At 43.1% G+C, this 25,221-nt stretch overlaps 1 protein-coding gene across 3 annotated transcripts in view; it reads right to left on the reverse strand.

Moving 5' to 3' along the window:
* pcdh7a (protocadherin 7a) overlaps positions 1 to 21,434 on the reverse strand; it is a 39,517-nt gene extending 18,083 nt beyond the window's left edge. For all 3 annotated transcript variants that reach the window (XM_085912870.1, XM_085912872.1, XM_085912871.1), the window contains exons 1-4: positions 21,185 to 21,434; positions 19,153 to 20,859; positions 17,187 to 18,363; positions 11,190 to 11,972 (exon numbers count right to left, since the gene is read on the reverse strand). In XM_085912870.1, coding sequence (XP_085768996.1) covers positions 11,190 to 11,972; positions 17,187 to 18,363; positions 19,153 to 20,576 — 3,384 coding nt within the window. In that variant the 5' untranslated portion in view covers positions 20,577 to 20,859; positions 21,185 to 21,434. The remainder of the gene's footprint in view (positions 1 to 11,189; positions 11,973 to 17,186; positions 18,364 to 19,152; positions 20,860 to 21,184) is intronic.
* Positions 21,435 to 25,221: the final 3,787 nt, after the last annotated feature.

A 25,221-nucleotide genomic window follows, 5' to 3' on the forward strand; every position in this document is an offset into this window, starting at 1 on the left:
AGTATGACACCCACAACAGCAGGAGTTTATTGTGCAACAAATACCGCTAATCAAAAATATGGACCATAATGATGACCCGAGTTCAACAAATATTGCTACCAGCTGGAGACAAATATATTTGGGTTAATGCATGTGTTAGAATGTAACACCAGTGACCAAGGCATTGATTTTGCTTAGGTGAGATGAGATCCCGTCGGTCTGGCAAAAATATAATCCTTCAGCACGACAAGACAGATGAAAAATGGAGAAAGCGTTCATTGTTTACTTTTATTAGTCCTCCCAATCATTCGTTGTGAGCCTTTTGTGCTGCATCCTATTCATAATCTCACTTGAGGAGCTTTCAAATTGTGGAAGTGACTCACGCCGGGATATTGGAAATTGGAAATTGATTTTCTGCGCAGGATGTGAGCCTGTGAAAGAAAATCACCAGGCTGCTGAATGTTGGCTGCATTTAGAGCAACAATTTGATTGGAAGCGTATCCCTACCTCCGATCAGTCACACCTCACTGTTGCCACTGAAGACTTTTCATTTCAGATATCTACTTTACTTGAGAGCGCGGTAACGCCATTCATAAGTATTATAACGCTCTTAAAACCGCTGGGTTAAAAATTGGACTGATTCAGAAAGTTGGGTCAGTTTGAGAAAACTTTGGGTTGTTTTGGAACAACAATTCAATTTGTTTTCTACTACAAAAGTGGGCAGACAGGAAGTTGGGTCAATTTGAACCAAAATTGTTTAAATCATGCTTTCACATACGTATTGCTAAACTATCTCAACATACTTTCCCCATAGGCTAGTGCAGGTTCCTCCAAGCAAGATTCACACTTGCCTGAGGGCCTCACACATGGCTCATATAAAGCAAATAAGCTGTAGTCTTCCCATAGTGAACTGTCCAAACAAAACATTGCACTGCATTCGTATTCAAGCTGTCTAAAATAATTGTGTAAGCAGTCATTATGTTGGCGGGTACAAAACACAAAGTGCTATTGAGTGCAGAGGAGTGATTGCAGAAAGGCCCAAGGCTGCTCATATAGCAGCCAACATGTCATTGTTTCTGGAATGAAGTGAAATGTTTCTCCCTGGATGATGTCAATTCTGAAGCATCCAAGATACTGAGAAAATACATAAGGCCCTATTTCGCGTGCTCAGCGTAACAACTTAATTTTCCTGCCAGGGCAAGTCTACTTTACCATTTGGGAGAATTTGGGGAATTTGCCAGATGCCGCCAGACAGAGGGCATTGTCTATTACAAGTCCCCGTTGCGTAAAAAAAATAAATACTGTAATTTCCAAACTATAAACTGCTACTTTTCGCATAAGCTTTGAAGCCCGCGGCTTCTAGTCCAGTGTGGCCTAGCTATGGATTTTCATGATTTTTATGATATTGTAAACATATATTTTTTGGGTAATAAGGGTACTAGAAACTAGGACATTTCATTTTCCACAAATTTTAAATGGTGCAGTTTATAGTCTGGAAATTATGGTACTTTTTTCCAACTCGAATTTTGGGAGCAAAATATTCTGAGGCAGTTCAAGGTTACAAACGTGGTCTTGCAATTATAATCAAGGTCCTACTTTAATTTAGTTTTCTCTCTATTAACAATGTTTCATTTCCATTCATTCCCCAGTGATGGCGTATAAATGACATTGCTTCATACAGCTCACAGCGAGTATTAAGGTGAACATGGAAATAACAGAAACCCCTTTTGATATTCAATGAGCAAGTGTGTCATCAATGTTTTCAAATAAGACGTTTGATCACTCTTGAAAGTGATGTCGCTCTGTGCTTTAAATTTCCTGAAAGTGCGACCGTATTTGCTACAAGATTCAAGGGGGAAAAAAAAAAATGCAGAGGTGAAATATTTGATTCAACATTTTTTGACAGAAGGCAACCTTGCAACGGCTTTGCTGGATTTAAAAGCGTCGTCGTCAGCAGCGGCCACGGCATTACGAACGCTTGCACAAATCACATTCTAATCAAAGCCGGCTCTTTTAACAGCCATGAAAGCTTTCATGTTAACACGGCATCACAGCCGCTTCTTTATTCACGCTTTAAAAAAACACGACTGTCCGGTGAGAGAGTTTGTGCGTGGGTGAGCGAGGCAATATCGGTGTCGACACACTCTATCCTTGCTTCTAATCTTACCGTGTGTGCTTGTGCCCATACATCCAGGTATAGCATTTCAGTTTGTCAAGCATTCTTTCATCCGCACGATTAAAGGTTGTTGTTTCATCCACATAGAAACCTCTCAAGAGCCCCTAATTTGGCTGGTATATTTGCATGACTTTGATTAAAAGGTGTTTGTGTTATAATTTCACATCTGATATTCAATAAGAGAGCTGTGTTTTTTGTTTGGGTCGGTTTCATTTGCCTCTTTTTTTACCTTCAGGGTTGTGAGTGGCTATCTACATAATCGCTGTGTGTATTTGCAAAACAACAGAACAGAGACTTTTAAATAATGCATAAGTGATTTGCGCCGGTGCGGCGTTGACCCATTAAGTGCCGACTTTGCTGTAATGTTTTGAAATTGGTCTGCTGAACTGGGGCCAAGCTGTTGTTAAAATTCTCAAAGATTACTGGGTTTAGGCAAGAGACAAACGTGTTGACGGGAAGGAAATTGGTATGCAATGCGTAGAATTTCCAGCCATGAACCTGAAAGTTAGTTAACGAATTGACAATCGTACAAATAGAGAAAAAAAAAAAATATCGTTTGACAGTTCACTTTGACGATTTTTACCTTTTATATTAACATTAGTAAACTTAATTTTACAGTTGTCTGAAAAGTAAGAATATTAAATGTTACCACAAAGGTTGTCTGTACTCTTAATAAAGAGTCAATGAAGACGATTGCCTTTTTCATAATTTTCCATTGGAAACATAAATCCAAATGGTTCAACTGTTATATAGTCATAGAACTGCTCAAGGAAAAAAATCTTAAAGTGTCCACTGTGTGTGTAACTATGGTTTTCAGCAAATTGTGCTGTATGTGTGTGTGTCAAATAGGTCAGACTATCTTAATGTGTTTTGAGCTTTGCCTCCAATGGCTTGACTGGACCTATTTCTCGCAGTTCAGCTCTTAAGCAATTTTCGTTACTGTTTGTGCCGATAGCAGAATGAGGAAAAAGCATGGCCGCTTGCACTCATAAATACCTGCTTGCGTAGATTAAGGAAGACACGGGTCAATAACACTATCTGGAACATCGCTTCAGGCCGAGGCCTGCCCACTCACATTTATGTAACCTCCACACCGCAGGTAGAAAGCTTTTCATTCTCTCTTCATTGAGCATGGCCTGACTTAAGCCACCCCCGTCTCCCTTCCTCAATAGAACCTTAGACCCACTTACCGCTATCTTTTTCTTTCCATCACGGGATAGTTCTGAGGCTTCTCGTTCTTACTGCCCCAACCACACAAGCATCATGTTTTGTCCGAATCATCTTATTTCATCTCCCTAGCACTTTCACTCTCGTCTCTCAGTCAGAGCCACCGACCCACAATCCCGTGAGTCTTTCCCACTTATTTTCTGTCTGCCCCACACATTCACACCGCGTTTCTTTCTCGTTTTTGATCTTGCGATTTATCTATCTTCCACTAACAAGTCTAAAACAGATGGCTACATTTAGCCCGGGGATATAACATTGACTTTGGACTGGAGCTCTACCATAGGCAGTCTTTCACGCTCACACGAGATCTAATAAGCCGATGCCCGATGAGAAATGTGCTCTGATTTGCCGGTAGCAAGAATTAATAGAAAGATAAAGCATCTTACTCCTATTCCCACTTAAGCCCTGTTCTTTTGTTCCCTAATCTAATCAGAGAAATGACAGCAGTGTGGCCGACTTAAACAACAGCCTAAAAACAGAAGGAGGGCGTGGGTGGATTGATAGGAGCCATTTATTATATTTAAAGACACCATTAAGCTGTATTAAAAAAAAATCTTCAATGTCATTAAAAAAAAACAGGTTTTTAAAAGATGGCTCCAGATATCCAGATGGAGAGCAATGAAAAGAAATGAACACACTCGGGGGGAACTAAGAGATCAATCAAAAGGAAGACAGACGGTGGATGGGGTGTGTATGTGTGTGTGTAGGGTGGTTGTGTGGGAGTGCAGGGGGGGTATTGGAAAGCGCTCCCTTTTACTGGCTGATTTACAGAGCACTTGGTTCAGAAGAAGAGAGTGCAGGTGTACAGTTTATGGAAGAGCCAGTCATTCATAATAGACGGCTTGAAAAATAGACTTGTTTTCTTCATCTTTTTCAAAAATAGTCTCTTTATGTGCTAATGGTCCTGGAGTGCAAATGCACCGCACGATTCAACCCTGAAGCTATTTTTACGTCTTTGCATAACTACTAAAATAACCTTTTTGTATGTACTGTCCAACTGAGTGCACTATTTTTCCTTCCTTGTTCCTTAATGCAAGTTACAAATTGCATATACGTACAGGACTAGAATTCTAATGGTCAATACTTGTTCTGAAGAAGATGGATCCTTTAAAATATGATTTAAAAAATGTAGCTAAGCTCCTGAACAGTCAATTTGGTCATTGCCAAATCATTGGGCCGCAACTGTACGTTTGTGATAAATCATCATGACTGGCTTGCGATAGCTATGACAGGAAATCTGTCCTGTCACGTTTGTTATTTTCTGCCAGTTCTTTTCCCAACTGTTCATTCCTTTGGGAAATGTGTGTTTTTCTTTAAACTCGCTGTCAGTAAATTAGCCTAAAGACGAGTGAGAAACAATCTCACGATTTGTTCCAGCCAAACCAAGTTGATAGTAGAAAGGCAATAATGAAAATCATCCCCCGACGGCTTTTAAACTCCCACTTGAAATCGGCATTCTGGCAGGGTCAGCAAACGTACACAACCTCATATGAGTCTCATTTACTTTAAGTTGACACCATCTGACACCCCGTTATTTAGCTCGCTTCCAACTGTTTCAGATCAATTCAAAATCTATTTCTTTCAGATGAATTCAAACCGACGCTTCATGCACTAAAGAGTCGTTTGTGTAGGAGGAAAATGCCAGTCTCGAGCCAGCTAAACTATTTTGATTCCCGGTCGGCTATGAGCAAGGTTGTTTTTTGTTTAGCGATATTGGGCAATGTTGTTCAACCCCCAGACAGCCATTAATTTAATGCTGTAAGGCACACAAGCTGAATGCAGACCTACACACTAAAGCTGAGAGCCTTGTAGACAGCAAATAAAAGGCAGCATCTCAGTGTGGGGCTTGCTATGTAGATCTTTTTGTGTACGCCACTGCACGCTTACTATGTGTGTGTGTGTGTGTGTGTGTGTGCCTCCATCCAGAGGGAATGGAAGGAGAAACTGATGTAAGAGCAGGACAACTTTTTATCCTGACTTGTGTGTCATCACATTCTTATCAGAGCTTTGTGGTGAATAGGGAGTATGTGCATAAGAAATGGATGTGTGTAATTATGCATCATTATGTTCTCATAAGAGCGTGTTTTAGTGGGGTGGTCTCTTTGTGTCTGTGTGTTGCAATCATACATCTGACGGAGTCTGCGGTGCATATCCCATGCCTCAGCTTGTCTGTGAGTGAGAATGACATTCCTGCATTCTTGCCATTTTCTCAGAGAACTTGAAACAAAGGCCAAGGAGAAGAGTTGCTACCAATGTGACATTATCAGTGTGTTTTATCTGCTATGCTCAACAGACTAGACAGACATGCAACTTGCAATCACATTCCAGACCAGGGTGACCTTGATCCATGAGTGTGGGGGGGGGGGGGGGGGGGGGAGAAGACTCCTGCAAGCTTTCCAATTCCCTTTTTTTTTGTTTTTTTAGGAGGGTTGTCTTTCAGAAACAACTCCCCTGTGGTGACCGAATGTCATTTAGAGTGAGGACTTACCACTGACTTTCATTCTGTGAAGCCTACAAAGTAGCCTTAACCCTTACCTAAATACCTCAATAAAACCTTTTGAGGTCTAATCCTCATATCCCGTGGAGGACATGTGGATTTACATGATGATGATGTGTGTGAGAAGCAGCACAGCAGCAGCTCTTCATTCCTTTCTTAAGTGGATGTGGAGAGCCGTGGCAACCGACTTCTGCTCTCATACAAGTACAGATTGTAGTGGACGATGACGTACTAGGAAATAATTACTGAACTGGATGAAGAGAGGTCAAAACCAGCAGAGACCTCATTCTACTTGGAGAATGCTCGTTGAACATTTACATTTTCCTGCTGGTTAATCTTAAAATAATTCACACCAGATATTTAAAGATTTGTCTTTGAATCTCTGGTACAATAAAGTTGAGTTAAACAAAAATTTTGATATTGCGCAATGTTATCACTGTTATCATTGTACGGTCTGAAAATGTGGTTGTTACGAAGTGGAGAATGGATGAACCAAGTTTAGGGAAACAAGGATGTGGGGAAGGGGTTCAAAAAAATAAAAATAAAGGACAAAATCAGACAAAGAAGGGATCATGGAAAAACTAAAGAAACAGGAGATCAAAACTACATGCAACAAAGTATGAAAAGTAACAAAGGAGCAAAACAGATTTGGACATGACTGGGGGCAGAAAAAAGACAGGAAAAATCACACAGCATAACTCATAGGACAGAGGACAAAGGAAGACTGAACAGAAAGGGAGGAACTATATACAAACAAACTGACAAAACAACTTGGAACACCTGGACAAGAGACGAGTGGCTGAGGGAGCTGATTGAAGACACAAGGGGCGGGGCTAATGAGAACAGGTAGAACCAATGGTGAGAAAAGTACACAAGGATATATATATATATATATATTATATATACTTTTTGTTTTCCAACTCTATTCCTCCATTCTTATTTTCTTGGTATGATGACCAACTGTCCCAATACTTGTGTCCATCTTGTGTGTCAACAACTAAATCTAACAAACTTTGTAAGCAACTATCAAAAAAGTAGGCACAAGTTTAAAAATGCAGAGTAGGATCAAGACAGAGGCCACCACACCCCCAGTCTAGTTCTTCCCATTATTAGTTTACTGCTGATTTTTTTTATTTTTAAAAGAATAAATCAAATTAGTCCATGCAATTTTCTTGAACTGACCTCGCTAGTGAATGTGGGATGTAAAAGCGCTGGCGTAAATCTTTTGTTAGAACAACAGAGCTGCGGAGGCATCTTTCAACCCCAAATATTCCCTTGAGTTCTCATATGAGTCAAGTGTAAATCAATATTCACAAGGCGATGAACAAAAACAAGCATCTGGATCCATTTGAACCTTTCTTCAACCTTGTCTCCCAATCCTCTCCCACACTTGTGGCTCATGTTCCCACCCTGATGTCCGCTGACTGCACCAACCCCACAAGCACCCTCCTAGCCTCTCACCCTTTGTCTCCAGGTCACTAGATCCTTGGCTCATTGGGTGATCTCCTCTTTGCTTATCTTGTCCTACTTCACCTCTCGCTCACTCTCAACTCCCCCTCAAGTGTACGGCCGAGTGCGTGCCCAGAACTCACCGTGACTTTAATGAATGTGTCGGTGTTTTGGTATCATGCTGACAGGGGGTTACGGGTCGGTTGAGGTGGCTGTGTAACAGCCAGAAAGAAGAGAGCGACAGGAACGCCTTGTGCGCTTCCCGCTTACACGGCTGACAGCGCCTTCACCCCGTCGACCTTAATGCGGATGCGCTCAAGTGACGTGCCGGCCCCGGTGTCAGTCCGTGACAGACGCTCATCATATTTAATCCTGAGGGGATTTCGCAGAAATGAAAAGCTGCTTTTCAATTTTATAATCCTAATCGCCTCACCCACATCCGTCCATACAGTCCAATTAGATGAACAAGACTGTCCGGATGATTCGTGACAGACTCATTTTGGTAGTTTGTCCTTGGCCCGTCCAATCAAAGAGGGTTCTGATGTGCTGAGACGCTAGCGATAACCTTCTCCTGTTTTGCCCTCTAAGGAATTGAAAACTGCAATGTCAACCCACCTGCGGTCTTGGCCTTGTTAAGGCACCATTGATTACTCCTTAGATGTGTGTGTGTGTGTGTGTGTGTGTGTGTGTGTGTGTGTGTGTGTGTGTGTGTGTGTGTGTGTGTGTGTGTGTGTGTGTGTCTCCCCGGTTCGATAGTACCTTTGTGGACCTCTCGCTCGGTGGACACACTTGGAGCAAAAAAAAAAGAAAAAGCTCACTACGGTAAAAGAAGCGTTGAAAACGCTGAGTCCATCTATTGGAGGTCAGAGCAGGCCGAGAGACGGCACAAAGGTAGCCTGCCGACGCATATGGCGGACACAGCGGGGGAACAAAACAAGCGCCAAAGGTCAAAGTCGAACTCAGGTAAAAAAAAGGGAGGAAAAGTGCTGTGTTAGAGTGAAAAGCATTCCTCAAGGTGACATTACACCTTATATAAAGATGAGTGAAAAAAATGACGAGAACTGCGAATGAATAAATGGAAACAGCAGAGAAATGATTGCGGACATTAGTCAGGAAGAATTGCTGGACCCTGTGTGTGCGTGTAGCTTTGTATGTGTGTGTGTGTGGTGCCAGTGGTTTGAGGGCAAAACGAGGCCACTTTGCCCATATTGACTTCAGTGCCATGTGACCGCTGTGATCATTAATGTGTCCTGATGCCACCGGGTATCCTGATGACCCACATCTCAGCAGTCCACTCTCGCTCTTTGGCTGCCACCCAAAGCACCCACCCTCCCTTACCCTCACCCCCTCCATCCCTCTCTCTTTCCCTCTCTCCATTTGCTCGGAAGCCATCGTGCAACCTTCTACTTTTAATGGATATTTTTGGTACCCACCAAAAAATGTTAGTACAAGCATGGAAAAATATCCACTGGAAGGACATTACCCATTTTTTCATTCTTTTGTTGAGTGGCGTTGAATGATTTAAACCATGTGCCAGTATCAAGTGGCAACTTCTTGACAAAAAGCCCTTCTTGACAACTTGCTCACCTTCACAATGTAATTCCATCAATGAGTGGTAGGATAATAAATCTCAGTTTTGATAAATGTTTTGTTTTATTTAAATATAACATTAGAATTGTAATTGTGGTGATATGGAACGACAATGCAAACATTAGTTTTCTTGAAGGGATTTTTTTGGGATACAGTTCTAATATTTTGTGCTGTGAAACCAAGTGTGCCTTTTCCTTTACTTTATGTGGTAGCAATGTTAAAAAAAAAAAAAAAAGTCTGATCTAGGTGTTTGGTTAAGCTTTAGTCGTCATTTTATTCTATTTGTCTCTTAACAAAGGCATCTTGGAAGTACTGTACAAAACAGAATGTCGGATCCCGTGCCCTTGACCTTCATCCTCCAAATGCCGTCAGTTCATCCTTAAATAGACGTCTGTGCCAGATGCAAGCAAATTTGCTCCAGGTGTTGTTAAGCATGGCAGGGACAGATGGACAACACAAAAACACAGAGCCGTTGGACGCTGTGGTTTTGGATGTATTTAAAAAGCAAAAGCCAGTGATTGAACAGATTTGCCATGCAGTTTTTTCCTGATGCAATCCAACCCATCATCCACGATGCCCAATTGTTTTGTCCAATCAGCCATTTTTACTCTTTATTTGAAGCTCCCTAGTGGCTCTGATTATGATTTTTCATTTTTTCTGGCGTAGTAAAGTAGCTCGGGAATTTAAACTTCATCCTCCCATCTCATTACTTCATCTCCCTGCTTTGTATAATTCCCTTCCCCTCCCTCTGTACTGCTACTCCCAATTCTGTCAGCGGCCCAGCATGCCACATTTAGCACATCCCCGCCACCTTTTAGTCCCCGAGTCTATCTCTCACTTGCATTCACATATAAAATGCATTTGAATTAAGCTATCACCCGAGCACAAAGTCACACCCCAAACAACACAAACCTCGGTGTGGAAACGGTTTGTGTTAATAAATTCAGACACCTACAAGCAACCGCAGTCTTCGCGACAAGTAACGACTGCGTGTGAAATGTTTTGGGGATGGACTTGGGATAGTGGATGGTACACCCAAGGCTGCTGCGGAGGAGTTAATTACTGCGTACAATCAATAATTCATTACGCTGTCAGTTTGTGTGTCTGCGCGTCCTTCAATGTGTGCTGGCATGTTTTGAGTGCACGTAAGCATGAAGACCAAAACTCTCCCAGTAAGCATTTTCTTACCCTGGGAAAGGCAGATTAAGAGGATTGACTCCGTAATGGATTAACCTCATAAGTGTGTGTGTGCATTATTTTGCGTGCACTCCTTTACGTGTGCGTGTTTGTGTATTTGTATATGTGTGTGTGTCTTCAGCAGGATCAGCGGGTCCTGTGTATGAATTGATTAGCCTAAGAAGCTCCTCTGGTTCTCTTTTAATGACCACATCAGCACTTTTTCACCACAGGGAGGATAAATCTCGAGCCGTCAGTCACACAAACAAGACGCTGGCCCTTTAAGAGGGTTGAGCTGTCACTCAAGCATCACTCAAAGCTGCACTCCCCTCGGACTTGCGAGACCATGCTGTGTCAGTGCATCTAAGATGATAGATGAGGCTGATGCGCGTGGGTAAAAGCCAAGGTGGACTGCAGTATTTATTTATCAGCCGAACTTCCGCTTTTCACTGCAACATACTGGCACTGCTTTGGAAATACATCGCTCAAGGAGTACACATTTATTCTAAAGTCAAGAAACAGAAGCGATCGACAAGATGGAATGAAATATAACATGACCGATTAGCTAGCTATCTGCCCACTCCCTCTGTGGCCACCCATCCTCTGAACACCTCAGGGGGTTACCCGTGTATACAAGCAAAAACACGTCCATTCATATATACTGTGGTTCAGTGGGGGTTGGACTTCATTGTCCCTTTTGTTAGATGTTGCTAACATATGACGCTGAGCGCAAACACATTTAAACAGCAGGGTACCAACACATGTCTCACAGGCGTTGGATGCTGATGTGTGTATGTATGTGTGCATGGCTGCGCACACACTGGCAGCTATTTTGCGGAGATAAAACGGTGTTTAGATGTGAGCTGCGGGGTGTGCGGTAGAGTGTGTCAGCTGATGTGTAAATAAGAAGACATGAAGCCAGGGAGGAGACGACGGCAATCCGTTGGTATGACGCGGACAAAGAGCACGACAGCCAGAAAGAACGAAGTGGCTTAGTGTCAATATTCAGTATGGTTTTGGAATTTTAACACAAAAGGGGGAGCAGAGTCGAAGCAAATTAAATAGGACTCAGAGTAACTTCTCAAAGTGTTCTACCTGTTTGTTGTACTTGTTCCCAGTCTGGCAACCGTACTCTGAGCACTGGTCTGATCCCAGGGACATGGCGTCGCCATTCCCGCTGCCTCCACTGCTACTGCTGCTGGAGCCGGTGCTCCCCACGCAGCCCCCGCTGCCCACAAAGGTGTTGGAGGGCGGCAGTTCCTGGACTGCCTGATGCTTCTTTCCTTCAGCAGGAGGGGAGTGAGGTTGGAGATTGACTGCAGGGAGAGGCGAGCTGGACTTGTAGTGCCTGGCCAAATCCGGGCTCGACTGGTGCCGCCTGCCACCGCCCATTCTCGGACTGCCGGGGTCACCGTCCACGGCGCAGTAGCGTGCTGCCAGACGGTCACTCGCACTGCTAATATCCTCCTCATCATCATCATTAGCGTGGCGGCGAAGCCCGTTTACGGTGACGATACCGCTGTAGAGTGACCTGTCTGACTTGCCAGCTCCAACTGCGGTGCCACCACCGCTTCCATTGCGCTTGTCCCGTCGAGGTTTACGGCCTCGGTCGGATCCGCCGCCGCGGCCGACCTGCGGTTGGGCCCCTGACGGAGTGAAGAAATCTTCTTCGGGCTCCTTCTTACCGGCTTCGTAGCCATTCTTGCCTTGAGCGCCACATTGCCTTGCCGTGACTACAAGGAGGATGACCAGGATGACAGCGGCGGCTCCCGCCAGGACACCGATGGCGACACTGAGCCGCTGTTTACCTAATGCACGCTCGCTGTCTGGGTCTCCTGCAATGTCCAGTGACAGTGGAGCCTGCAAGCTTCGGCTTACCTGGAAAGAAAACAAGACAGAGACACAAGAGTTACAAGGGTTAAGAAGCAAATTGGACTAAGCTAAGATTTTACACTAAGCAAGCAAACAAACTCAAACCTGGGACAACAACCAACAATTACCAAAATGGCTATTGTGCATTTCATTTGTGATACAGGGAAAGATCTGAAGTCAAATTAAGGTCTTAGCCAAAAGAAGATCCCACACAAAACATTCTCGCGGTGAGCCACCGGTGATAACCACTGTGCTGCCAAGAGACAAATCACAGTCGGGTTTAAAAAATAAAAAAGCCTTAATCGACAATGACACAGTAGGTGTGAGACACAGGAAAAACATCAAACAGCATCTTCATCTTAATTAAACCTATCACTGTGTTTTATGGGGATCCTCTCCGTTATTCCAAGACACGTGGAGTGTCACTAAATATATCATTTGTCTTGCGTCAAGGTTGTAGCATTTTAAATTGCGTCCGTAATCCGATTGTATGCATCATCTAGGTCGAACGAGGAAATAGCTCAGATTAAGTGGTTTAAAGCAGATGTTAAAAAAGAAATGAAGGAATGTGCTGACTTCAAGGTCACACAGTCAAAGAAGAAACAGCAGTCAATACGTGTGCACAAAAAAGGACAAACACAAAAAAGTCAAAGGCAGAAAATGACTGTATCCCCATTACAAGCGTTGTCTCTTCAGCATACAAAGCTGGTATTGTGAAGACAAGTGTGGGAGTGGATTTATGCAAGATTTGTTATCCTTTTTTTCCATGGAGATTTGGAAGGATAGTGATGCGTTAGCCTGCCATACATCTCTCCTGCTGACGTGAAGCTATTTGAATCAATATGCTTTACACGATTCCAAGACTGCAATCTTCCAGTTATGGCCAACACTGATACCGATGCACACATATACCCTTATGGACTTCTGCTCGGTTGGTGACACTGAGCTTTGGCAGTTCTGCTTTTCTAATTTGACGACACCTGATCAATATCTTTAAAGCAATACTGAGAAAATCATTTTATATAGACATTACAGAAACTGAGACACATGCTGATATATATGTCCGCAGTTACATGACTCCACATGTAAGCTGTCTGTTCGTTAGACACCTCATTATGCAGCCCTGACATGTTGTCTCAAAGCTCATGTGACAATTTCTTCTCTCCTGTCAAGGCTGGAAATGATATCCTCAAGTAATCCCTGCAACATTCTGGCGGATTAATTCTAAGACTATTCGGGAATGAATTGCAAATATAGCTAGGGTGAAGGTGAGTACGTGGTCCGGGGTTTGCAATAACCGTGTAAAAGACTCTTCCCCAGTAATGCTTCGGTGAGTGCTACTCTGTGTAACTTGCTTGGTCAGAGCTGCCAACTGTTACGGATTGTCTGCATTTTGTCACAGAAATCACTCAACTCTGCCTTGTTACGGCGATAACATTATTAGATTTAAAAAAAGAAGAAGGATCACGTTGCTCAGACAGGTTTAAAATGAGCAAAAATATCCGGTAGAAAATTGTGATTTATCGTGTTTGACAAGACTGCCGTTCTTCTGCTGGTGTGGTTCTGACGATATAATGCATCACTGGAAGTGTGTTTCGACTATGTAGAAATATATTAAATATATATATATATATATATATATATATATATATATATATATATATATATATATATATATATAGTGTGTGTGTCTCTTAGATTCCCTGTCAAACTCCCAAAGGAATCTTCCATTCCGCAACAAACTTTGTTCCAGCTGAGCTTGACACTTGCATTTCCATACTGTGCTCTCATGAGAATGATCTTATTCCCACTACAGAACCAGATGCTGTGACCATAACATGTTCTCCTGTGACCATGCTATTGATTCCAAATTTAGATCTCAGTTGTAGCTGGGCGTATTTGCAAGAGAGCTGCAGTTTGGAGGCGTCAGCTATTATAATTAATTCATCACTTAATTATCCAGGTGGGGAATGCGTAAAGTGTAAAAGCTCAGCCAAGGGTAGTGTCAAGTACCACTTCTTTTAATGATGAAGGATAAAGAAGCCCTGCACCAAGGCAATCATGCAGATTTGTTACAATGCATTCACACATGGAAACAAAAGTAATCATAGGCCTTGAAATAAAAGAAGAAAATGAAATATTTGGGAACTAAAGCTTTATCATTATGAAAACTATAATTTTATACAATTCATTTATATAATTTTAATTTTACAAGAATCAATAATTTAATATTTATTGATTGAACTTAAAAACACAAAGTACTTAACAACTACATTTCCATTGATGGGTTCACTTGATCAAGTATTTTATGCAAACATTTAGCTCAGAATATTTTGGCACGTCACTCGAGCTATTCTTGAACAGGCTCGCGTTTTACTCGTGGTTCTTTGGGTCTACTAGGTGCCCGCAGGCACCATTTTAGTGACCATTTATAGTTGTAGCATTCACCCAAGAAGTATTAGCCCCTTTCTTGGGTTTGCATGCCCAGCTAATCCAGTTTATTGCCACAATATACTGTCTCTGGTGAGTCCATACTGGATGAATCAAATTAAGCCTCTAAGTGATATACTAGACTCTGCTTGGTATATTTCCCATCTGTAGTGCTCATGCACAGTCTCACCTGCCAATCATTACAACCAGTATACAAGTTCAGTTAATGAAAGTTCATGAACTCCTTCATATTTTGGGTGACCATAAACTGAACGTAGGCTAATGTGTTTTCGCTTCGGTAATGTTACTGTAAACGAGCTCATTCTGGGAAGACTTTTGAATAGCAGTTCATTTCTTCTCGTTAGACTACAAGGAATGAGACATGCTCTCAAGAGATGAATTTATCATTTACTACATATACTACTATCATAACGAATATTATTTTATGCAGTTGGGCAGCTCAACCTTTTTCTAAAATTTATTTACATTGTATTTAAGACCTCCTAAAATGTTGACATTGTTACTTTGAGGTCAATGAACATTGTTCAACACATTACATCACTGAAAGACCAAAATGTTGAATTTTGTTTTAAAGCCCTAATTAAGTCTTTGGCCACATGTAGTCCATGTCAGAGCAGTGAGCTTTCAAAGTTGAGCTTGTTTGAAGAATTTGTTTCAGCTCTCCCATAGGGTCACGTTCATTTTGTATGCAGTAAAATATTCATATGAAATCAGCAAACTAACCGATCTGCTGAAATGTGAACTGTGTCTTTTTCTTCATACTCATGCTTCAACACAGAGTTACATGGAAATGTTCTTGCTTATTTCTGCATTATTATGATCTCGGAATCTTTGTTCAGATTTACAAAAGAGTGCAAATGTGATGTCCGTATAAAAGCATGCTTAAGTTGTACCATGACAACAATGTCTAAAATAACTAGCTCAGACAGCATCGTTGTATTGTTGCTAATTAGCGAACACCAGCGCTGATGGATAAAAAAAAAAAAAAAAAAGACCAATTTCCTGTCATGATGTTGTGGCACGAGCAGGCTTTTTCCCCCTGCCTAATTACATCTGGCATCTATCCACCACTCAGTTTGACTTCATTATTCGATGGAGGTATTGCCTCTTCACAGACTCCTACTCAATTTCTCCCTCTCTGCAATCACACTAAACTATGAATATATTGTCATCGAAGACAAAGTTTGAACACATTATAGCCTATTATTAGATTCAATGGCCCTGGTCACTTAGGCCCATTGTCTTTTATTTCTCCTGTCAAGCACTATTGTTACAACACTTACCAAATGTTTTGCTGTAATAGCCCCCAAAGCTCTCTTGTTGTTCATTTTGCCCTTTGTCGTTCTACTCTTGAGTGAAACCCTGGCTTGTATCCAATTACTATGTCTTCATAGACGTTCACCAATGCTGTTGAAATATCCTAAAACCAAAAATCAAGCTGTTCACTCTTCAGATGCGTCATTTGGCGACCTTTGTAGAAAAACACTCCAAACTAGACCACCTTGTGGGAGAAAACAAAACGCTTTTTGGAACATATGACATTACCACGTGGCCCCAGAGTCGATTTAATTACTAGTCAATTCAATTTACTTGATGCACACCAGAGAGGGAATTTTTTGTGGTTATTACCTTTCAGCATTTGTAGATTAACTGAGCCATTTTTCAAGCATAATGGAATGGGGATTTTGTTAATATAATGAGGACTGGGGAGAAAAACAGGGTTTGTGCCAGCACTACACAATCTTAATTTGGACTGCTGTGGTTGTTTTGTGGTTGTAACAGTAATGCTGTTTTGTCATGTCAATTTGCTCTACAAGCTAGTTCCCCTTATAGTAAACTTTTTAGTTCCACAAGACCACACTTAATGATGAGTGCAGATGTTTTATTTCTTCATATTCTACTCCTTCCCCTTGGAAAATGACTTATTTAGAGTTGAAGCGTGTTCTCAGGTACTTTGTTTTATGTCTGAATACTAATGCACAGCATGCGCAGCAACAGAAACGCCAAAACCTCATCAATATTCAGGCCTACTATAGCGAAGCGACCCGGCTTAAGTGCAACTTCCATTCAAATGAACATACTTCAACAGACTCTGGGAGGCCAAAACTGGGCCAGTCAGTCCCTCTCTGTCTGCCTCCAACACAATATCACCCGTTCATGCTTTTGCTCCGTCGTCCTCGCTATCCCTTTCTCACTCAAACAACACTCGCACACACCTATTTCCCTCGACTCTGCGTTCAATGTACCGTAAAAGAAGAACCACTTTGGTAACAACTGTTATTTTAACTCCTCAGTCATTATTAGAAGTCATATTGGACAAAAAAAAACACACTCATGCACGATTCAAACTACAAAGAAATCAGCATTGTCAATAGTCCTCAAAAAGAAACCTGATTTTTTATCTGGGACAAATATAGACGCAATTAAAGTCCTAAAAATGGTCCGAAAATTCCAAACCTAGAGTGGAGAATCCATTTATTTAATCCTATCAAGAAAATAATCGCCTTAGCACTTTAGTTTAAACAGCTACAATCGGTTTTAATTAGTACCCTCCTCTATTGTAATGCGATATCAGTGTCGCCATTATTGGAATGGATCAGAGAACAGAATCATGTCTGGCTATCATTACCATCTCGGTAGAACGATTTGCACGAACCAAAACAGGACAGCTCATTGCCTCTTCCAATTAAGATTCTTTTCATTGACGTTCTGCGTGCTTGAACAAGCTTTCTGCGGAGGTGTAGGAGCGCTATTGCATGAAAATATTACCTGGGCATCCACCAGAGAGGCGTTGACCAAGCTCTCGTTGATGAAGACGTGGACCAGGGCGGTGGCGCACAGCGAGGGGGCTCCGCTGTCATTGACCCTGACCACCAGGCGATGCAGACCTTTGTGGCGCCGTTCCAGTGGCTCGGCCAGTGTGATCACCCCATTAGAGTGACCGATCTCAAACAATCTGAAGGGATTCCCTCCAACTAATGCATAGTGAAGATCCGCATTTGGGCCGGTGTCTGAGTCTATGGCTGTCACAGTCCTGACGATTGTGCGGGCACTACTTGCAGGTGGCAGCAGCGTGTAGGAATCGTTGGCCGGAGATGTGATGGAGGGGGCGTTGTCGTTCTCATCGGTCACAAAGAGTGACACGGTGGCTGTGGCGGTTTTACGAGGCTCTCCTCCGTCAACGGCACGTACACGGAAGGTGTAGGTAGAAAGCTTTTCACGGTCAAATGACAACGTGGAGAAGATGGTGCCCGTGTTGTTCTCAATGGAGAACACCTCCCCTTGCTCCTTCTCTCCATTGTCTGCCATACTTTTCTCTCCAGACTTCTTCTCCTCCTGTCGGTCCATTTCAACGAAAAGAGTGAGTTCGGCATTCTCACCTTCATCGGCATCTGTCACGGTGACCATGCCGACCGGACTGTTGGCAAGCAGGTTTTCTTTGACATAGAATGTAAAAACTTCCTGGACAAACTTTGGCGCATTGTCATTGCGGTCAGTCACCTGAATAACAACAGTTGCTGAACCTTGTAAAGGAGGGGTGCCCTTGTCCTTCGCAATCACTTTGAGTTCATACCTCTCGCGCTGCTCTCGGTCCAGGACGCCGGTAGCCCGAATATCTCCATTATCCGGATCTATATGAAACGGCCCGTTTGAAACGGGATCCAGTGAATACGCGATCTCTGCATTCTTGCCACTGTCTGCATCTGCGGCCACCACAGTGACGACCCTCTCGTTGGGAGAGTTGTTTTCTGCAAAGTGGACTTCCACTACACTTTGGGCAAAGATTGGGGGATGGTCATTGTAATCAACAACTCGCACCATCAGGGAACTGTTGCTGGAAAGACTCGGGCTTCCGGAATCTACTGCCACAATAGTGACGCTGTACTCTTTGGTGACCTCGTAGTCCAGCAAGGCCGAAGTATGCAGGAAGAATTTTTTCTTGTTCCTGTGAACAAAACGTCAAATATACATTGATGTTGTATCCAGGTGCTTTTCAAGAATGCACATTGTTAAAATAATTCACATTCCATAACACAGTATGATAACTGTTTATATTCATTGTTCTGTGACGTAATCAATAAGTCAGCCTCAAGTAATAATAACAGCAGAGGAGCATAATTATTGAGCGCTGACTCATTATCTCTTGAGTTTCTTGTCAAATACAATAATAACGCTCAGTATAATAACTGTAAAACTGTAAAGTATTGTAGTAGCTGTATTTTTCGTTGCTTACTTTGATTAGTGTTTTTCTCGCTCTCTTGTCAATGTCTTCAGAAAAGAATTTTACGACTGACTTGAAAGCACCGACATTTGGAGTATGCCTGTTGCAATAATACTACTAAATGAGTGAGAAAACCTTTGACTTTATTGAATAATTATGATCCAATATTGCAAATAGCGTGACATTCTACCCACTCTGGTTTTAGGGAATGAGTGGCCTCTGATCTTAGTTGAAATCAAAAAGAATATAGAATGAAAACATACTTCAGGCACTTTTCTTTGGATTCTCTGTGAAACGTAGAATTTGTTCAGATACATTTTGGAGCAACGTTTTGCACTAGATTTTGTTCTTTCTCAGAGAACGTGGTGTATCATTTTTAACCCCATTCCTCAGAACGCTTAATTACGCCTTCCATTACTGAGTATTTGTATCATCCTAAAAGAAGAATTTTACTTAATCAACAGGAACGAATTAAGCTTCTTGTTCATAAACGTTTAATATTTTCAGACTCACCTGTCAAAGGCTTCATCTGCAGGTAAGGGTGGGAGCGCTGTTTCACCTGCTGGCTTCAAAGTGAATGGGACATCTCCGACAACGGTACAGGTCACGGCTCCATTTTCCCCTTGGTCTCGGTCCGAAACTTGAACCAGAGCGACTGGAGTGTCTACCAGAACGTTCTCGGGTACCAATGCTGCTCCATCTCGTACTGGGATTCGTCCGATCTTTCGAATCTCGACAACCGGGACGTTGTCGTTTTCATCACGGACTGCCAAAATGACCGTGGTTCTATCAGAGCGTGGCGGCTGACCCCTGTCCCGTGCCGTGACCGTGAACCTTAGCTGGGCCACCTCTTCCCTGTCGATCCTGTGAAGAACACTCAGCCATCCAGTTGCCTCGTCCAGTCGCAGCAGGCGCCTGACCGATTCTGTGGCCGCTCCAAAGACGTACTCCACCTGTCCGTTCACACCAATGTCACGGTCTGAAGCCCTGACCTGGAGTACTGGGGTTCCCGGAGGTGCATTTTCTGCCATTTCCGCCTCATATGTGGGCCTTTCAAACACTGGGCTGTTGTCGTTTACATCTGTGATGGAGACCCGCAGCAGAGCTTGAGATGATCGTGGAGGGTTCCCTCCATCTCGAACCCGTAGGATCAATTCATAGGAGTCCTTTAGCTCGCGGTCCAACGTGCCTTTGACAATGAGTTGAGGTTGTTTTTCACCATCTGGTATATCTGCCACTTGGAGTTCAAACACAGTGCTCCTGGCTCCTCCCACGTTATCTCCACTCCTACCCCTCCTATCCCCAAGTCCATCTACTCTACCGATGGGATTTCCACCCGTCGCCCGTCTTGCCGAACTTGACCCAGTTGCACCTTCTTGGATCAGCTCGTAGCGGTCGATACCGTTTCGCCCAAAATCCCTATCTGTAGCAGTGGGTAGCAAGTAAAGCGTGCCGATTGGGCGATTTTCCTCCACTGAGAGCTGGAGCACCGGTGACGGGAAGGAAGGAGTGTTGTCATTGATGTCTGTGATGACGACACGGCCTTCGAACAAGTCCACCCAGCTTTGTAGGGGGCCAATCACAGACACCTCAAAGTCCAAGAAGCACTCATTTTCGTCAAAAATCATCTGGCATTGGGGCATCTTCTCCCTGTCGATACGTCTCGGCCCTGTCGTCAGCTCACCGGTCACGTTGTCGATCTTGAAGAACTCGGAGCCGCTTTCCAAGGCAAATGTGACGTCCCCACTGCCCGTACCGGCTGTGAGGCCCAGGTCTGCGGCCACGTTGCCTATCTTAACATCAGGGGGGCCCTCCTCCGCTACCCGGTATCGGAGGGCTGAGCGTGCACCTGGCAGCTGAGTCAGCAGCTGCAGCAGCAGTAAGACCACGAGGCTGAAAACCTGCACCGAGGAGTGCACTGCACCAAGTTGATGCATGGCTCCGTCCTGCTCTGCTTGCCTCTCTCCTCAGTGTTTTCTCTCTTGAATCACCACCTGGCCTGCCTCTTCTTTCTTTATCTGTCTTTAGTGAAGTGTTGTAGCCCACAGCGTGGGTGTTTGATTTATTCTTTCTCCCTTCTGACTGACACTCTTTGCAACTGATGGCTGATGTCTTATTACTTCCTTTATTCTCCTGTTTCTTCAACTCCTTTTGCAACTCAGTCCTGTTCTTGCTGGGCTCTTCAACCCGCGTGATATATTTATATACAAATCCAACGTGCTGCAGAAATAAGAAGAAAAAAAAAAGAAAGAAAAGGAAACATTTGATTAAGTGACGCATTACTCAAACGTTACAGCTGTGTTCTAGTCGTCACTTTTCATTATTCCAGTCACATATGGGACAGCAGCTTTTTTCTCGCGTGTCTCACTTTACCGAAACTGCAATGCAGCACCTCCAGTCTACACAAAAGAGGAGGCGAGCTGCGCTTCATACTCACGGACAGTACAAGAGAAAGACCAAAAACAACTCAAATCTAACATTACTCAAGGGGGAAAAAAAAGTATATAATTCTTTGCAGATTCATTGCAGTCATTTGTAGTCTTACCTTCAAGAGCCGGCGGGTGCCTCTGCTTTCTTTCCCCGCAGTGGCGGAGCAACGTGCCAAGCCATCGGAATCCGACGCGCAACTTGGAAGGGGACACCAGTGCTTCCCGCAGCCACTTTATTAAATACTCACGGTTAAAAAGTAACCAAGCGAGGCAGTTAGTCTAGTGCCTTTCTTGACGAGCAGAAGCGGGAGATCCCAGCACGGGCATCAATTACGCGTTAATCCTCGCCAGCACCCTGCTCGGGATGTCGGTAATGGACCGAGTGAAGATGCGTCTTTTTCCAAGAGTCCCGCATTCTCTCTCTCTCTCTCTCTCTCTCTCTCTCTCTCTCTCTCTCTCTCTCTCTCTCTCTCTCTCTCTCGTTCACAACTTGCACCTCCTATTCCTCCTCCTCCTCCTCGTTTGCCCCCCCCCTCTCACCTGCACTGCTCAGGACTGCTGCTGTGGAGATGCTGCAGCAGTCTCTCTCTCTCTCTTCTCTCTCTCTCTCTCTCTCTCTCTCTCTCTCTCTCTCTAGCTCCCCCCCCGACCTGCAACATTCTCTGCTCTAACTCAACCACTGGTCTGGAACAGGAGATGCATCAGAGGCGGTGTTTGTTGGGTCGTTGTGTGTGTTTGTGGGGACCTTCAACCCCCGCTACCATTCATCTATCTATCTCCATCCCTCTATCCCTGCACCGCATGCTGTCATACAGTGAGATTAAATGGCTTGCTGTCCCGACTGCTGACATCCCACTCGCCCCGTCCATGCATGCTGGCTTCACATCTTTATTCTCATATTCATGAAATAAAAGAAGAGTGATGCAGCTTTGTCAGCCCATTGCAGACCCGTGTCACATTTGTGCTGGTGCAGCTATTTTGGTGGTTGGGGGGGGGGCACACAACAGTGGGGAAAGGCTTCATTCATTCTTTGTGTCAAAGAGGCGTTCGTTGGCACACATCCTAGTGGGAAATCATAACAGTGGCATGCTGCAGTAATTTATACTGGGCTTAAGCCTGCAGTGGCAAATGGTAGCCAGCCTAGACAATGCATTGCAACACAATGCTGCCGTAAGTCATACAGTGGAACACACCAGGTTTTTATATATATATAGAGAGAGAGAGATTGACTATAAAATCATAAAAAATAACCTACAACCTGAGCAGGTCAAATCAAAATCAAAATAAAAAAAAATGCGTCATGGGGAAATTGTTGGAACCTTACCTAAGTCTACAAGTATTTTTTAAGAAACTTTAACATTCTTAATGACCATCTTAAACAATGGCTTATTTTTTCTACTGTATTCACAGGCATACACAGTAAAAGAAAAACGAAAACACTATTTTTTAAACAAGCGACGTGTACAGCAACAGCCAATTAAGTTGTGACTAACGTGCAGTCACCCTCATCGGCTAAATTGAGTTTCTCTTCATGCAGCCTCACTCAGAATCTGGAGTCTGGTTACAACACCTAACTTCCCTCTTTCCCTTCATTCATGGAGATATTTCAATTTGGAACAACCTGCTGAAACGCTAAACTAATATTTTGTCGAAACGCTTTTTACTTTAATGACAGCATTGAGTCTCGAGTAGGAGTCCATTAACATGGCAATAATTGCCCACTCCTCCTCGCAAAAGCACTTCAAATGTGTTAGACCGTCACATTCCTCATCTGGTGTTGCACGGTTACCTTCAGTTTGCACTATTGATTTTCAGCCAGCTTTAGGTCTGTGCTTTGGCTAAGCCATTCAAAAACGTTCTTATGCTGAACGCTGTCGAATGTGAATTTAAGTCCATACACAGGACATCTGAAAGTTTGATGGTAAAATTGACTATTTGGACTTCCTCAAAAAGTCTCATTGCTTCACATTGGTGTACTGAAAGAAAAGATACATTTTGCAACAAAAAATGTAACATGAATCCCAAATGGTGGAAAACAGTCATTTGGTGTTGGCTACCAAGTTGTGGATGTGTGGGATAAAAACAGTTCTATATGGTATCTTCTCAGATGGGGCAGTGAGTTGTCTTTTGTTGGAGCAAGCTGCTCAGTGAGGAACGCAATGCAGTACCACTGCTGCTGCTGTTATATTGAACCCTGCATGAGCCGGAGCTTCCAGGCTGCCGCTCTGTTAAACCCCCTCTGCATTTCTAATTTCCCCCATTAGGTGAGCCAGGCTCTTTCAGGTGAAATCCCCTGCAGAAAGCCATCGGAGCATCTGGCATGAGTGAAACAATGTTGTTTACTTGGATGGAGTTTTGTGTGACAATGAGAAGTGAACTGTTTGTGGCTGGCAGAGAGGGTAAACGCAACCTGACAAACTGCAGGGAGGTCTCACACACACACACACACACACACACACACACACACACACACACACACACACACACACACACACACACACACACACACACACACACACACACACACACACACACACACACACACACACACACACACACACACACACACACACACACACGATGTGTACTGGGGTGAAATTTGAAAGGCTCACTTACGCCCCCTGTTGCTTCACCCACACACCTTTTTATTTTTTTTATTTTGCCATCCTCTGCGTGTGTTTGTTTTAATAACACGAAGGTGAATAACAGAGCAATAACAGTACAGTATGAGCACATTTTCAAGTTCATAGGGGTCACCTAAGGTCACTTTTATTTCAGTGGAGACAAATTGGACCCAGAGAAATTAAACTAGTGGTTGTTATGCCCAAACTATTAAGCTATAGCTGAGCTTGGATCCTCTTTCATCAGCAAATGAAACGCTGTTCCAATTTGTACGTTGAACGTAAAGTGCATTTGTGTGTGTGTGTGTGTGTGTGGTGACTTAACCCGTGTTGACTTCCCGTCAATGTTAAAGACCTAATATAGTGTTTGTGCTGCCACAAAAGAGGATTTGGGCTCCAACACATGGTCAGCAAGGATAAGTGTAGAGAAAATGAAGAGTGTGGCGTGCTTAATAGCATTTAGCAACAGCAGCTGATATTCAAGTGAAGTATCACAGATTGGATTTGCTTGATGTCCTGCACGCTTGTGACCAATTCGTCTGACCTCAAAACAGAAATTTTAAGGCTTTCGTCCTGTAACTGTGGCCTAATTTGCTGTCCTTTTATATTGGGCATTTTGTATTTTCCCAGAATCACTATAGCAATACACCAGGACACTTTATTTATGGTTGTATTTTTCAGACCAGACGATTTTAACTAGAAGGGCAGTAAAGCTCCAAAATCACAACATATGCACCTTCATTTCCTCGTCAAACTTAGGTGCTCTGTTATTATTACACTAAAATGTTGAAAGTGAGATGCAAGCACCTTTGCTGGATGTTTGTCAGTGTATTTTAATCGGATTTCATCTTGCACTTGAATAACAGCTAGAAATGTTTGAATGTTACTGTAATGTTATGTAGCCAGAACTAATATTATTTACTATAACTCAGTGGAAAAACTGTTTCAAATCGGTTCAAATCTGTTTTGACCTTTCAGTCAGATGTAAAGGGCTCCATTATATCATGCTGCTAAAAGTTTTAGACATGTTTCCAATGATTATTTTATGCATACAATATCATTTCATAATCAAATTAGCTCTGTATTAAATATAAGATACGTATAGGAAAAAAGAGGAAAAGACATTGTCATCTGGAAGGGAATGGCTGTGCAGTGACATTTCCCAGAAGGAAATGTTTGCATGCCACATGGGTACAATTGTACAGTACACGTCAGAGATTGCATTTTCATATAATACATTATTTCCCAAAAAATGTCCAGACTGGTCCACAAACAAAGCCAAGGAGCATTGTTGAAGCATAATACAGAGTGGAACGATCCCAAATCCTTTGCTTATCCCCAAACGCAATCCTCATGTCAGGTGGGAGATGTACTGCCTCTAGCTTACTCTGGCACATCTGCTCACGTTCTTATCCTCCTCTTTACTCGCACCTTTAGGCTCTTAAGGTATCCTACTGATGTGATGTAAGTGGTCAAACACTAATCCCGCTTTGAAAAGCATGTACACAAACGATAAAGAAGCCTGTGAAATG

This window comes from Syngnathus leptorhynchus, chromosome 5 (assembly GCF_054491065.1).
Source record: "Syngnathus leptorhynchus isolate UIUO chromosome 5, UIUO_Slep, whole genome shotgun sequence".
Lineage (NCBI taxonomy): Eukaryota > Metazoa > Chordata > Actinopteri > Syngnathiformes > Syngnathidae > Syngnathus > Syngnathus leptorhynchus.